The following is a 17,379-nucleotide window of genomic DNA, read 5'->3' on the forward strand; positions in this document are numbered from 1 at the left end:
ATATTTTGAATGCCCAGTTTTCTGACCTTGTGAACGTTGTAATTTTGGTGGGGAAATGGAAGAAATGAAAAACCTTCCTTTATATCTTCATGAATTTGTGAGATTTAAATACTTCAAAGTAAGACAGAAAACCATATGCTCACCTCTGTGACACAATATTTGCTATTTTAATGATGTCCTCTTTTACATCTTTGTTAAAGTAGGTCTATTCTATTTTAAATCTTGCTCATTTCATTTTTTTATGTTAATATGTTGGTATGTTCCCTGTCTTGTAAATGTGCAAAATCAGTAAAAACAAAAAGATTCTACCACTTCCTCTAAAACAAATTCTCCATACCTTTACACAATGTGGTGAACAAATATGAATGAATGTTCCTGTTGTCATATCACCAAAACACTGCAGATATATCTGCTGAATGTAGAAAGATTCCACTTCAAGCCAATGCCGTCAATAACCATAAACTATTATAAGCAACTGACATGTTAATGAACAATTGATATCTCTTTGTGAGGAGTAAATTGTGCTTAATTAAATTGTCAACTTTTTTTATTTGTATAGTTTTATGTCAATGATTTATAAAGTGCAATACAAGTTCACATTACAACATGCAGGTGTTGCTATGATTCACTTTACATATATTTGTTGGCACAAATGGTGGCAAAACTTGTGCTACAAAGAACATAATAATTACTGTTCAGTGTGAATATCACAGGCATGTTATTTGAGTCATTTTTACATACAACAACCCAGTTATTGCTATTTTGATACATTGAACACATAATTTAAATGTTCTTTGTGAAATGGTGTGTTTCTTGAGGCAAACAAATGAACCCATACTTTGAATTATCCGTTAGGTTAACATTACCCAGTTGCTGTACCCTGAATGCCCCTCTGCAATGTTAGTTTTTCACAATGACCCTGGTTATTGTTGGTTTTGTATTTAGTCCACTTTGTAACAGTCTATATAATATCTGCGTATTTAGTCATTCTTCAGATGAGTGGGTTTGTTGAATATCGTAGACCATAAGACGCAAATCTCCTGCAATAGATGCTATTAGATGATCTGGTTTTACAAGCTCAAAGCCAAGGTAGCAGAATGTTCTGGTAAGGAGCACTGTGGAAGAGACAAGAAGAAATGGCAAATTTCTTAAAAAGCCGTCAGATTTTATGGGGTATAACATTCCTCATGATAATGTTTTAAAAGGCAGCTGACAAGTAAGAATGGTGTAATGTATTGTGATTCCAGCAAATCAAACCAACTGATCCAGAACTTACATTTATCTGGCCTGTTCTTCATGAACCACACAAATACATGATTGATCTTCAATTTCTCCTCTGCAAACTCCAAAACAGCAGTGAGCCTTCAGGAGTAAAGAGAATAAAGAAAACATAATTTTAAAAAGGTCCCTTTCAATGAAAGTCTGGCCATATCTGCAAGGCTTCTGGGCTATTTTGGACATGCTTGCCAAACTCACGTTTCAAAAAACATATTTCAAATCTGCAATAAAATCTGATTATTATGAAAGATTATTATTTCATACCAATTTAAAATAATTGTAACCATTATTTTTTTTATAGGCTAAATGTACCAAACTGTATAGTGCATCGGGGGAATGTTCAACACGAAAAACAGTGCAGACCATACTAATCACTTACCCTTCTTTGGTGCCTTTGAGAAGTTCTCCATTTGGTAAACCAACAAAGAGGCTATGACCAGAGAGCACAGTCTGCATGCTCCATGACAACTGCTCACTTAGCTGATACTGAAATAGCAGAATGGATGATTCGCTGTCCAGTGAGGTCACCTGTTTCACAGTTAACTTCCCATCCTGCATGAAACAATGACAAAAAAGAAAAAGATTACTTTACCATTACTGCAGTTAAATAAACCCACATTCCTCTCATAAATAATCACCAGCTGGGGTGCCCTTGATAGCTACCAGAGGGCACTCCATCCCAGACAAATGGCACTCTGTCATGGACTTCATTCCCCATAATCCTTTGCCCGCACTCATCAGCACTCATTGTTTTCAGCTGTGTCTCATTAACCTTGTTAGCTCACCCTTTATAAGCCTGGTCAATTCAGCCGCTCATTGTTAAGTCTTGCATGTGTCTTATGCCGCGTTCCAGGCAACCCATAACCCGTGTTTTTCCAACCTTCTACCCGTGAAAGTGCACTGGAACGGCAGTCAAACCCGTGACTTCCCACCCGTGAACTCGTACTAGATCGATGTACTCCCTGTTACGAGTTTTGACGTCACATAGCCCGCGAAGCAACAATGGCAGCCCCCTATGGATGCGGTATTTATGAAACAAATATACAAATAACGTAAAATAAAAGGTATAACAGCTTTTCTTGCCGTCTGCGCTGTTTTTCTCCTCCGTTTCCCTCAAATAAGCAAGGAGTAAGCACCTTTGGCGCTAGAAATGATCGTAAATGAGCATACACCCCGTACGGTCCACCATGCTTTGTTTACATCTAACTACCACACAATTCCTTGTGCTCAGGCAGTTTGGTGTGACTTTGCCTGGAACACTACAAAGTCGTGAGTCGTGGTTTGAAGTTGTAATTTACGGGCTCAAAAACCTGCCTGGAACGCAGCATTAGGCCCTGTCCACACGAACACGGGTATTTTCAAAACCGCAGCTTTTTCTATACGGTTTGGCTGTTCGTCCACACGCAAACGCAGTATCCGGTTACTGAAACCGGACTTTTTTGAAAACTCCGGCCAGGGTGAAGTTTTTTAGAAACTCTGGTTACAGCGTTGTTGTGTAGATGGTGAAATCTGAGATTTAGGCTTGTTAAGTCAAAATGTGCGCCGTTCTCTCCTTTGTTTGACGTCAGTTTGTGCGCCGTTATCGCTTTTGTTTAATGTTACATGAGTCGAGTCTATGCAATGGCGGATGTAGCTTTTAATAACTCTGCTAATAGCGCTTATCACATGTAGCCTATACAGATACATGCGCAGTTATCTCATTGTATTGCAGAACAGAGGCGCCAGAATGCAATAATACAACATAGTAAGGCAAGTGTGTGAAGCTTCAGTCCACTTGGGCCAGCCCATGTGTACAGTTACCTGTCACTGAGTCCAAAGTAAACTTGTAGAAGGGTTTCACTGAGCCCATAGCATCCCTCCGTGGATGGGACCCATGTGGAAATCAGGCAGCCAATCATAGCGCGGTTTTGCGTTTTCATGTGGACAGAGATTTTTTTTAAACCGTGCTGGTGTGGACGCGATTGTTTTTTTTTTAAACGGAGGAGGAAAAACTCTGGTTATAAAAATACCCGTGTACGTGTGGACTAGGCCTTAATTGCATTTCTGAGCCTTTGTCTCCTGGGTTTCCCCGTGTCCCTGATCTTTGTCTGTTTGTTTGGATTTCTCTGTTCACCTCAGCCCTGAATAGTGATGGGCAGACCGAGGCTTAAAGGGTTAGTTTACCCCAAAATGAAAATAATGTCATGTATTACTCACCCTCATGCCGTTCCACACCCGTAAGACCTCTGTTCATCTTCGGAACACAAATTAAGATATTTTGGTTGAAATCCGATGGCTGAGTGAGGCCTCAAGATTCATTAATGTACAAAAAACATATTTAAATCAGTTCATGTACAGGGGTTCAATATTAATATGCAACGAGAATATTTTTGGTGCGCCAAAAAAAACTAAATAACGACTTATATAGTGATAACTGATTTCAAAACACTGCTGCATGAAGCTTCGAAGCTTTATGAATCAGCGAGACAAATCATGATTCGGATCGCGTGTCAAACTGCTGAAATCACGTGACTTTGGCGGTCCGAACCACTGAATCGATACAGTGATTGATAATGGTTCGAAGCTTCATGAAGCAGTGTTTTGAAATCGGTTATCACTATATAAGTTGTTATTTAGTTGTTGTTTTTTTTGCCCCCTAAAAATATTCTCATCGCTTTATAATGTTAATATTGAACCACTGTACTCACATGAGCTGATTTAAATATGTTTTTAGTTTATTAATGGATATTGAGAGGGGAAATGTCAATGCTGGCTATGGAGGCCTCACTGAGCCATCGGATTTCAACAAAAATATCTTAATTTGTGTTCCGAAGATGAACGAAGGTCTTACGGATGTGGAACTGCATGAGGGTGAGTAATAAATGACATTATCACGCAGCCCAGGTAAAACCCACAGACACTTGTTCAATGGTTCTCAGTGACTGCTCATGATTCATGGGTTCACAGAGATCATCGCCCCCTAGCGGTGAACCATTGACATTTCAAAGTGTTTCGAAGCGCTTTGAAACAGTGATGACGTAACAAAGCCTTGTTTACTGAAATCACGTGACTTTGGGATACACGCTCCGAACCAATTAATTTGAAACAGAAGATTCGTTAAGCTTCGTGAAGCAGTGTTTTGAAATTGCCATCACTAGCCCTGAACTCTGTTGTTGTTTGGATTGTTTTTTACGTGTGTGTCCTTTGCCTGTTTTTGGATTTCAACTGTGGATTACCCTTTCAATAAATATTGTGTTTGGATACTCAACCTAGTGTGGGACTTTTTTTTGTCCATCAGGAATTGATTGGATCATTGTGGCTTGCAATTGCTGTGACCTCAGTGAGTGACAGCTTGTCCCGCTCTTGTCATTAAAGAAGAGATGTTGTTGCAAGAGGGAGAGTGGCTTTTTTATGTGGCTTTTGTAAAGAAGCATCTCCATTGTGAGGTGGTGACAGCCTCACCTTGTAAAGGAGCACATCTTGAGTCAGATCTTTGCTCATGCTTTGTCCAGCTGGGTTCATCCTCTGTGGGTGAGGGACATCAGGAGCACCACTGAGGCCCTGGAGCCTGCTGCCTGACCCAGCGGAGCACACAAGCTGAATCCAGAAGTACAGCTCTGCACAGACACGAGAGAAATTTGAACTTTGATTTTATTGTCCAAGTAATTCATGTTGAACAAACAAGACACAATATATGGCCAGAGTAATGCAATCTCCCATTTGGCTGCATGGGATATGTTTGATTGCATATAGTCTTCATGAATGGTGTTATACTGATACACAAAGTGTATAATTACAATGTATGTTAACTTGATTTTGGGCAGTGGCACTTTTGTCAAAGTTATGGTTACTGATAATTATTTTTCTGGTCATATGCCTGTTATGTTTGATATTAACATGTCCTGTACATGTCCTAGTAAAGCCAAAGTCCCAAGTATATTGTTGTATTACATCATCTACAGCAACAGCATTTCCAACAGCATATTCCTGAGGCCTTTAGATCCTCCATGGAGGATCTTTCCACCTTGTAAAGTTCGACACCAGAAATCCAAATCTCTGCCATGGGTAAATGACATGAGACGGTCCTTAAGACAAGAATGTAAACGTGCAGAGAGGAAATTTAAGAAGGACAAGTTGCAGATCACTATGCTGAAGGATTCATTTTACCAAATTTCAGTAAGCAGCAAAAATGGCTAATTTAATGGCAATTGTATTTCTGAAATAATTATAATTATAAATTAATTAATAAAATTATCAGTTTGACTGAGGGTTGTGTGCCAACGAGTTTGAAACGTGTAGTAGTGCAGCCCTTGTTAAATAAACCCGGTCTAGATCCTTCTGTCCTTCAAAAAAAAAAAGTCCTATTTTTAAACTTCCTTTTTACAGCAAAAATCCTAGAAAAGGTTGTATTTTGTCAGCTTTCTTCATTTTTAGCAGAGGTATCATGGATTAGTTTCATTCGGGTTTCAAAATTAGTCATAGTACAGAATCTGCCCTTAGAGCATCAAATTATATTTTATTAGAAGTTGACCATGGAAACTGCCAGTCTTGTCTTGTTAGGCCTGAGTGCGACGTAAAACACACTGGATCATGTCCTTTTGTTAGAATGCCTTGAGCAGTTTGTTGGGGTAAATGGAGTAGCCTTACATTGGTTCCGTTCTTACCTGGAGGGTAGGACATTTGCGGTAAAGCAGGGGTCTCAAACTCATTTTACCTGGGGGCTGCTGGAGGTAGACTCTGGGTCAGGCTGGGCCGCATCAAGTATTCCACATAAAAAGTAGCACAACTGATCCAATCTTCTCAATCTTTATTATTAACAGTTCTTCAACATGAATGTTTCTTCTGAACATGAACTGTTCCTCTGAATTTGAACTAAATATAGCCCATAGAAATTAAATCATAAAATATCAATACCAGGTCAAACAGAACAGTGAGCGAAATTCTAGGTCTAATTCTAGTTGGGAAATAATCTTTTTGGGACTATTTGTAAACAATATTTGCATTAATTTGCGTCAAATATATTATTAGTCCCGATATTCTTCACATGAGTGAGTGAATAAATGCATAGATCCGCAACTTGCTCATGGATTCCCAAGTGGTCTGGTGGTAGAATTTTTGTCAACCGTGTCAAAGGTTCCGGGTTCTAATCCGCTCTCATATAGTTTTGTGATTTCACTGGAAAGAAAAGAGTCTCTCTCCGCACCGGCATTAAGCGATAGATTGACGCGCTCATCTGTGTGTGAAGACTGTGCAGTGTGCACGAGCCAAAAGAGAACGTAAACCCCGCATACTTTGATTTGATTGGCCATCTCAATCATTTTGACGAGCGCTGTTAGACCACATTCGTTTCAACTGATCAGCATCGTTCGTCTGTTCCTGTCAATCACGCGGTGTCAACCAGTTATACTGCATGAGGGAGGGGCGAGTCAACTCTCTCTCTCTCACACATACACACACACACAAAGGAGGCAGCAAGCCTGCAAGCACGGCAAGCGCTGCATTCGCAACGACTCAGCAAAAAGGTGCTTTTCAGAGCATCGCGCGGGCCGCACTAACACTAAACTTTGATGTCAAGAATGGGGCCACAAAATATCATCCTGCGGGCCGCGAGTTTGAGACCCCTGCGGTAAAGATTGGGGATCATTATTTTTCTGCTGCTCCTGTAACTAATGGAGTACCTCAAGGCTCTATTTTAGGGCCGTTACTTTACATGATTCCGCTGGGCTCTATATTTAATAAATATGGGATTTAATATCATAGTTATGTTGATGATATGCAGTTGTATCTTCTTTTTAAAGCAGGAAGTAATGCGGCTGAAAATTTTCTGCTAGATTGCCTTGTGAAGGTGAAAGGTTGGATGAATTTATATTTTCTCATTTTAAATGACAAAAAGAGAGACATGTTTGGCAACAAAAAAAAGTATGTTGTGTTTGCCAATAAAAAGTATGGGGCCGTTTTCAACCTGTATAAAAAGTCATGCTACCAAACTTAGGTGTAAGTTTTTATTCGGATCTTAAATTTGACTGTCAAATAAATACAGTGGTAAAGAATAGTTGCTTTTAATTAAGAAGGATTGCAAAATTGAAATTAGTTTTATCAAAGAATGATCTTGAAAAAGTTATACAGGCTTTTATATCTTCATACCTGGATTATTGTAATGTGTTATGCAGGGGTTTGTCATGTCGAGATTACAACTTGTTCAAAATGCTGCGGCCAGACTGCTGTCAAATACTAAGAAGAGAGACCATGTAACTCCCATTTTTGGCCTCTATTAACTGGCTACCAATAAATCAATGGACTGAGTTAAAAATTTATTATTTGCTTGGTTTGGCTCCAGAGTACATCAGGGATCTTTCAAACATTCAGTCCTCCACAAGATTACTTAATTTAAAGCACAACTTAAAGGGGTCATGAATTGAGAAATCAACTTTCCCTTGAGCTTTTGATATATAAAAGGTAATATAAGAATATCCTGTAAGTTTCAGAGCTGAAAACTTCCTTGTTAGTCAAAGAAAAGCTTTTATAGACACCAGGCCCAGAAAACGATTGATTTAGGAATATGCCACTCCTTGACGTCATCGTGTGGTGAAGCACCGCCTCAACAGAAAAAGAACAACGCCTGATTCTGTAGCCTCGCCCACCGACTCGTGCCACTAACATGACAGCTAAGAGCAGCATAGAGCTAAACAGCATCGAATTCTAAGCAGTAAACATACCACATAAGCTTAATTTGGATTCCAATATTATGAATGCATGGATGATATTTTTAATGAATATCCAGCTCACGTGAGGAAGACATTGAACGTATGTTCATTTAAACACAGATTTGTTTGTAAACAAAAGACTAGATTTGCAGACAGGATGAACACACTAATGTGAGTAAAAAAAATTTTTATATGTGATAGTATTGCAGTGTTACAGATAGTATTGATTATGTGTACATGTCTAACTGAACATAGGCTACCTTAGCATGCTGTCACAGGCTGGAGAATACTTCATTTGTGGTGTTCTTGTTTCATTACCGTCTTGATGTGCGTTGTTCACTCTCTTGACTTGATATTTGAAGGGCGTGTGCGTGTGTGTGTACGGTTCGCGGTTATATTCATCGTTCGGGCGGGCCAAGTAATTTTAATAAAAAAAATTGGGTGGATGAGAGATGAATCATTGTGTATGTTTGATAAAGACATTTTGTGAGCCCTGGCTGTGGGCTGGGCGATTCATTCCGGTTGCCGTTTGCCACACGCTTTCACTGACAGGGGGAGCAGAAGCTCATTTAAATATGCAAATCTTATCCAATCCTAGCCATGGGCGTTTACTTCCAAGTCTTCAGTGCGGCACACCCATCAAAACTGAGCATGTCTTGAGAGAGCCTCAAAACCAGGGCAGAAAATAGCCTATTACTTATTCATTATGATGTTTTTGAATGTAAAAACCACATGGACGCAATAAGTTGACCTCAGACAACAGTATAAAAAATAAAAAAGCCAGTTCATGACCCCTTTAAAAATTATTATTTTCTTGGCTAATATGTTCTATCCCCTACCCTAAACCTCACACAAGCATGTTCATTTTAGATTTCTCTTAACAGGTTCATTTGGTCCTCACAATGTAGAAAACTTGATCAAAACAGTACTCTGTGTGTGTGTGTGTGTGTGTGTGTGTGTGTGTGTGTGTGTGTGTGTGTGTGTGTGTGTGTGTGTGTGTGTGTGTGTGTGTGTGTGTGTGTGTGTGTGTGTGTTTTTTTTACTGCACTGTAAAAATTTATATGTGCAGATGATGCTTTAAGGAGGTATTTCTACCCGATTCTACCAATTAATTCTAATTTTGTTGTTGTAATCTAATTCAGTTACATTGACCCAATATACAATTTCCAATAAAGCTCAGGATGGATACATTCAACACATGCACACTATGATAGCACTAGACCTATAGAGCCACCAATGGCCTAGGATCAACTTAGCTCATGATGCTTTTGAGAAAAACCTCAGTTGACGCTGAGCTTATGCGCCTGCTCACTAAGCCCGTGGATGACCTCGGTATTGACTGGTCTCAACCCAAGGAGCCCATGAGAAGCAGGCTGGACGAGTGGTTTTTCGAGAACCGCCGCCACCCTACCATTCAAAAACCCGCTCCCTTCTTCCCAGAAGTCCACGAAGTCGTGGAAGGTTCCATTTTCATCTCGCGCCAAATCCTCTTTTTCTCTCGCGCTCTCGGTGGTCAATGGCGCTCAGGAAAATAGGAAATAGGATATCACGCTCTTCCTCCCCTCGAGGAAGCCGTCGCTGCACACCTTTGCCCGCCCTCCGCCAGGGGATGGCAGTCAAAGGCTGTACCCCAATCTAAGGCCTGCCGCACAACTTCCAGCCTCGCCGGTCGAGCATACACCTCCGCCGGCCAGGTGGCCTCAGCGCTACACTCTATGGCAGTGCTTCAGGTCTTCCAGGCCAAACTCCTCCGTTCCCTGGATGAGTCTGTCCCTGATACCGAGGCCCTGAAGGACCTGCACGGCGCCACTGACCTTGCCCTGCACGCGACCAAGGCCAACGCTCAGGCGATCGGCAGATGCATGGCCAACTTGACGGTGTTGGAGTGCCATTTGTGGCTCAACCTAACCAATATGAAAGACTCGGACAAGACCGCTTTCCTGGACGTGCCCATGTCGCCTTCAGGATTATTCGGTCCCTCTGTGGTTGGGTTCACAGAACGCTTCACCAAGGCACAAAAGGCCTCACAGGCAATGCAACATTTCCTGCCCAAGCGTTCCAGCTCCTCCGCTAGCCGTCACGCTAAGGCTGGACCAGTCCAGCCCACCAAGGCAGCCCCACCAGCTCACCAGCCTCGCACGGCTTCTAAGCCTGGACAGCGTTCCCGCTCTACGAGCCGCAGCAGACCGCCGGAGCGTCGAGGTCCCCGACCCAGTAATGTGTCGAAACCCGAGCCGCCGAAGCCGTCCTAGCTAGAGGCACAAAGACAAGGTGGATAATACCCGCTTTGGCCGGTTTACCACCTCGCTCTCTTCCAAAACGTTCCCCAGCTCCCTTCAACCAGGGGGCTGGGCACATTACATACAGAGCCAACGAGCCCACAAACAAACGTGCTCGCCTGTACACAAACGCCGTTTTCACGGCGACCCATATGAATCACAAAAAGGGTTTTTTCTCTGTAGGCAGTGTGCCAGCATTAAAGCATGTACCCCTACACTCAATCACTCCCCCATGTTCCCCAGCCCCCTGCACTCAGGTGGCTGGAAACACTATCCTCACAGTCAACGAGCCCGTACTCAAACGCGCTCGCCTGTACACAAGCACCAATATTCTATGTCCCCCGGCCCCCTGCACTCAGGTGGCGGGAAACAATTCTCTCGCAGTCAGAGAGCCCGTGAACAAACACGCTCTGATAAGCGCCACTTTAACACAACATTATCGGGCCACCGAGTCCCTGTTACTCAGCGACTCGCCCCACAAATTAATTCAGCCCCTGGCTTCGAAGGCCGAGGCCTGGCAGGCCATTCTTGAGATTCGCCTTCGTGGGGAAAGTTTACCAATACAGGGTGCTACCCTTTGGTCTATCTCTGGCTCCCCGCACGTTTACTAAGTGCATGGAAGTGGCGCTAACCCCGCTGAGACTTCGGGGAATGAGAATTCTCAACTATCTCGACGACTGGCTCATAATAGCTCAGTCAGAGATACAGTTATTAAACCACAGATCTTGGCTTCTCAACCATTTGAAATGCTTGGGCCTCAGAATCAATGTGGCAAAGAGCTCATTGTCTCCCATACAGAATGTTTTGTTTCTGGGAACAGTGTTAGACTCACTACAGATGAACGCGCGACTGACGTCACAGCGCGCGCTCTCTCTGTTCAGAACTGAGCGGTTTCCCTCAGGTCCGGTGTATACACTCCTCTCAAACACTTTCAGAGGATGTTGGGTCTCATGGCCTCAGCGGCGCCAGTCCTCAGACTAGGTCTGTTACACATGCGCTCTCTCCAGCGCTGGCTGAATTGCCGTGTTCCAGCTCACGCATGGCTCTCGGGCCGATTACAAATCAAGGTAGACCACAGCTGTGTGTTGGCTCTGGCTCCTTGGAAAAATCCTGTCTGGTATCAGACGGGCGTGAGTTTGGGCACTGTTACGAAGTGGAAAGTTATCTCGACAGATGCATCCAACCTAGGTTGGGGAGCCCTTCACGAGGGCAGGCCAGTCTCCGGTATCTGGTCAGACTAGGAAAAGAGCCTTCACATAAACTGTCTAGAGATGAAAGCGGTCACGCTATCGCTAAGAGCTTTCCTTCCGTACATAAAGCACCCCCATGTCCTGATCCGAACGGACAGCAGGTCAGTGGTAGCCTATATAAATCGCCAGGGCGGTCTAAGAATCTATTGGTCTACACACAAAGGCGAAAAGAGTCCTAATATGGGCGGAGCACAACCTGAGCTTGCTGAGAGCGACTTATGTGCCAGGCATTCTGAATCTGGGTCCGGACATGCTGTCCAGGGGCAAAGTGTCCCCAGCAGAGTGGTCTCTTCACCCACAAATGATTCAGACAATTTGGGGTATGTTTGGAGAGGCAAAAGTGGATATTTTCGCCTCACAAGACAATGCTCAATCCCTAATATATTTCTCCAAGCACAAGGACGCGTTGGCCCATGAATGGCCCAGCCTTCCTCTTTATGCTTTTCCCCCAATCTCAATGTTACCTCAGGTCACAGAGAGGATCAGGGAGAGTAAATGCGCTGTGCTTTTAATAACCCCGCTCTGGAGAAATCAACCATGGTTCTCACTGCTAAGTTGGATGTCAGACACAGCCCCGTGGCCAATTCCGCTGAGGAGAGACCTCCTCATGCAGGCAAAACGGCAGATCTGGCATCCCCGTCCCGATCTATGGGTGCTTCATGTCTGGCCCATCAACGGGTATATGAGAACCTCTCTGAAAGTGTATTAAACACTATTTCTGAAGCTAGAGCCCCCGCGACCAGGCGGCTCTATTCAGGCAAATGGTCAGTCTTTTCGGACTGGTGTAAAGCACGAAGCCTGACCCCACATAATTGTGAAGTGTCAGATGTGCTTACTTTTTTACAAGCGCTACTGGACGCGGGTTGTTCCCCTTCCATGCTCAAAGTTTATGTGGCTGCTATAGCAGCGTACCACATTCAAGTGAATGGACTGTCACTGGGGAAGAACAATCTTATTGTGCGCTTCCTCAAAGGGGCTAGAAGGCTTCACCCACCTCGCCCCCTTTCAGTCCCTATATGGGACCTGTCCACGGTCCTGGATGCTATGAAAGGCTCAACATTCCAGCCTCTGCATTCGGTAAGCTTAAAGCTCCTATCACTCAAGACCGCTTTTCTGCTAGCAATCGCATCAGTTAAGCGTGTGGTTGATCTGCACGCGCTCTCAGTGAGCGACTCTAAAGTCCTCCTCAAACCAAGACATGGATATGTACCTAAGGTGCTTTCAACTCCGTTCAAAGCACAGGTCATTTCACTTTCAGCACTCTTATCACTTTCAGCACTCTTATCATCGTTAGATGAGGAAGATGCTAATTTGCTCTGTCCTGTCAGAGCGCTGAGAATATACATAGAGCGTTCCGCTGCTTTCAGGCAAACTGAACAGCTCTTTGTGTGCTTTGGCGGCTGCACCTGCGGGTGCGCGGTTACAAAGCAGACCTTGTCACGATGGATAGTGGATGCTATCTCGCTGGCTTATGAGTCCAAAGATCTCAGCTGCCCTATAGGCATCAAAGCCCATTCTACTAGAGGCATGGCCTCGTCATGGGCTTGGTTTACTGGCATTTCACTGAATGATATCTGTGCGGCGGCAGGCTGGGCCTCCCCGTCCACTTTTATCAGGTTTTATAATATGGATGTCCCTGCCTTACAGGCTGGACATCTTGCTGTGTAATACATATTAACCCCTTACGGCCCGACAGTCTGGCCTGGGTTAAGTATTTGTATAAGTCATAAGCACATTCCTTACATGACTCGAATTGTCTGGTCATTCAATATTCTTATTGGCCCGACTGTGTCTGTTCTATATATATATATATATATATATATATATATATATATATATATATATATATATATATATATATATATATATATATATATATATATATATATATATACAGTATTACAAAATTACAATATATATACGACTCAGGTCTGGCTCATATTGAGGACCTCTATGAATATCATATTTACGGGCCCACTTAGGTCGGCCTGGGTATGGTGTCTCCAGGCTTTCAGAGCCGTTAAGCGAGCACGGTGTTTTGCATTGGGTCCCCTAGCGTTTAGCTAAACGCAATACGAGAGAAATCTCGAAAGGGAACGCTTCGGTTACTTACGTAACCTCGGTTCCCTGAGAAGAGGAAACGAGTATTGCATTTGCTTGCCATGCTTTGCTTGCTCATGGAGTCGCTTCAGTCGATTAACCTGACGAACCTGGCGAGACAGGGTCTCTTATACCCTTGGCTATGCAAATTCTTCTGCCCCTTGTTGCGGGAATATTAGAGGGACCTGATTGGTCCTTCCCGCCCAGCGGTCTCGCCACAGGTTCCTGCAGTTGCAGAGGCACAGCCAATCAGCGCGCAGCTGCTTCCTGCTGAGAGCTGTGCACTGCATTTTACATGGTATTTTTAGGATACAAATTTGCTTCAAAATCTCGAGGAAAGGAAATTCCCCTAGCGTTTAGCTAAACGCAATACTCATTCCCTCTTCTCAGGGAACCGAGGTTACGTAAGTAACCGAAGCGTTTTCAGTCAAGGGAAATATGTTGATAGTTTATGTTAATGTTTATTGTCCAGTTATGTTGGACATTTAGAGGACTTTAGAGGATGTTTTGGTTACCATTGTTCTGAAGAGTATAGCGCTTGTGCTTAGGCTGTGGCCACTCAGTGGTCTATGCTCTGTAGACACCTGTCTTTTTCTTAGTAGTTCATAATGGCTACACATTGGGCCCTATTTTAATGATCTGAGTGCACGGTCTGAAGCGCATGGCGCAGGTGCACTTACCTAGCTTAGCTTCGTCCGAATCCACTTTTACTAGTTCAACGACGGAAAAAATGGTCGGTGCGCCAGGCACATGGTCTAAAAGGGTTGTACCATAGTCTCTTAATGAGTCATGGGTGTGTTTTGGGTGTAACGTGCATTAAACCAATCAGAGTCTCATCTCCCATTCCCTTTAAAAGCCAGTTGCGCTTGCACTATGGAGGATTCACTATTTACTTGGCGGAATTTGAGAGCATAAAGACTGAACGCTTCTCCTGAGAGGAATCCTTTAATTTTTAATATTTAAAAATGTTTGGGTTCTTCTGCGCATCCCTGTATGCACGTTGTGCACCTGCCTATAGGCACAAATTACTAACGCACCCTTTAAATAACATAAAAAATACTGTGCTATTGACTTTAGACCAGGTTTTTGTTGGTCAATGGTGCAGTCGATTTCAGTTGCCTCAAAATAGCAATGCGCCAACAATGCGCCTGAACCTCGTTTTCAGACCAGCATTGCTATGGTTGAACAGATGGGCACGAGTCCATTTGCTATTTAAACAACATGGCACTGGACGTGAAAATGATAACTGCGTCAGGCTGAAACTAGCAAAAAACACCTACCATTGCATTGCACCAGGTGTATGATATCCATTGTATATAATGATGAATGACACTATTTGTTTGAAAATTAAGCCATAGTAAATTAATTGTAAATTTAGGTTTGACCAACATAAAAAAAATTGTTTGACTAATGAAATTAAATTAAAAATACAAGTGTAAATTAATTTGACCTAAACCAACTAAATTGTGTTGACCCAACTAAACTCTGTTTACATCAAGGTCGAAAAGTACTTTCAGCATACAAAAAAGATTATATTAAACGTATTAATTAATTGTACCTTGCTGTAGAAATCAGGTTATCTACTGACAGACATGATCTACTGTTTTTTTGTTTTGGGTTTTTTTTTTTTCAGGTTGAATTCAGTTCAGGTTAATCATCACTAATCTTAAATCATGCATTTCATTTAAAAAAAAAAAAACAGCTATTGTAGATGCTACCACATGAAGTAAATTTTTGAAGTAGAACTGACAAAACGTTTTGGTGGAAAAAGGGAAAACAAGGAAAACATTTCAGTGTGGACCCGCTGCGAGCAGGAACATTGCGTAACGTCCCACTGGAAGTCTCCACGCAGGTCTCTTGGCAGCGATGGAACATTCAGTGTTGGATCACAGTCTTTAATCACGGTTTGTAAAGCAGCCTAAAATAAACGTAGATCACATACCATAGGCTAATGATGATATATAAATGACATAGGACAAATGTGTGCGGTCCAGAGCGTGAATTATAGCTACTGTTGATGTAAGAACATGATGTTCTCACACCGTCACGATTCTAAATATGGAACACAAATAGTTCCTTAGCAATAGCGAGGGAACTGATATAGCTCGTGGATTTCCAGAGACTGTAAATTAGATATTGAATCAGTGTAGCCAATATTAATGAGTTGCAATCTAATTGCATTTTCTTCATAAGTGTTTTTTTACACGTCTATCAGTTCATTATTCCTTTGGTTTTAGTTGCCAATGGGTCGCAGTGCAATATAAATAGGCTAATAAAATGGGTTTGTTCGGTTTGTTTTATTAAGATAAAATAATTGAGTCGTAGGCTATACGCGAAGTTGGATAGCACTGACAGTTTCTTTGAACGCCAATGTCGGGAATAGTCATGATGCTCTAGAGCTGATGCTGTTGTACACTGACCTAACCAAAAAAGAACGCACGGGTATTACTTACCTTGCTTGGGTGTTGATCATTGCGTCTCTTTGGGTAAGTTGCTCTGTGTCGAGCGCACTTGTTCGAGTCACGGGTTTAACAGACGTAATGCTGCGTCCTCCAGCTCTCTCTCTCTCTCTCTCTCTCTCTCTCTCTCTCTCTCTCTCTCTCTCTCTCTCTCTCTCTCTCTCTCTCTCTCTCTCTCTCCAGTGGATCGAGTGCTTCATCATCATTTCAGGAGGTTACAGCTGGTTTTGCCCCAATGCCTCAAGTTCATTTTATGATGGGAGGAGGACTGTGATCCCCTCCCCTCCTTGTCCCACCATAAAACATCTACAAATTACATAATCAAGAAAATAGAATTGTTTTGAAGACAGACAAGGCATATTACATTTTACTCCATAATGCAATTAAACGTTTACAAAAGAATCAGTAAAAAACTAAATTATTAAATAAATAATTAATATTAAATCATAAAATGCAGTTTGATCAAATTGTTCCATTCACGGGGGTGGAGAATGGAGATGGAAAAAACAGCTTGTTTTGTCATAACATCACCACTTGATGGAGCAATAATCCTGATCTCAATCCTTTCCTCCATTCGACTATACGTCTGTATATTGTAATCATTATATTCACAACTTAATAATTTGCCTGCTTTAATGAGATAGTTATCTGCCTAAAATGAATACATGATGTTTAATTGTGTGATTTATATAATCTTAGAACTGTACATTTCTGAAATATGGACATTACTTGGACACAGTTACCTCTGATAACAGATAATACTCTAAACTGTAGAAACATTTTGAAACGGTACTGTAAAAAACTCTATACAAATAAATGTAAATTGAATTGAAATGTATAGGCAAAACTATTGTATATTTCAATAAGTGTCAGTAAATTATGTAAATAATATTTTTTTAGGGCTGCCTTTGTTTATGTATTCACAGAATCAGGCCTATTATGTGGACTATTTCACATAATTAGAAAAATGTTTGTACATAAGAGATCATTACTAGATATTCTTAGCCAAAAGGTAACATTGTTTATTTTTATTTTATTGACCACTCACTACTCGTTTCAGTAGCTACTTCATATAACATATATTAGCCTACAGTTTTTCTCGATTGCTAAAACAATTCATGAAACAATTCACCGTTTTCTCACAACTACAGTTTTTTACAATCGCTATGACATTTTTTTCAATACTTTTAACAATTTTCCTAAACTCTTAACACACTAACAAACCTACATCACACAATTGCCAAAACGGTTAATTTCATGCTCAAAATCACACATTGTTAACTAAACTCCAACACTAATTTTCAAAATACAATAATACACTAACACACTA

At 41.9% G+C, this 17,379-nt stretch overlaps 1 protein-coding gene across 1 annotated transcript; it reads right to left on the reverse strand.

Annotated features, from left to right (window-relative positions):
• Positions 1-147: 147 nt before the first annotated feature.
• oaz2b (ornithine decarboxylase antizyme 2b) lies at positions 148-5,966 on the reverse strand (the record flags this gene model as incomplete). Its single annotated transcript, XM_079803646.1, is given in 7 exon segments — positions 148-1,115; positions 1,277-1,362; positions 1,658-1,830; positions 4,720-4,800; positions 4,802-4,874; positions 5,218-5,342; positions 5,922-5,966. Coding segments are annotated over 7 exon segments (714 nt in total). The 3' UTR covers positions 148-984.
• Positions 5,967-17,379: the final 11,413 nt, after the last annotated feature.

The sequence above is a fragment of the Gobio gobio genome, assembly GCF_949357685.1.
Source record: "Gobio gobio genome assembly, chromosome: 2".
NCBI lineage: Eukaryota > Metazoa > Chordata > Actinopteri > Cypriniformes > Gobionidae > Gobio > Gobio gobio.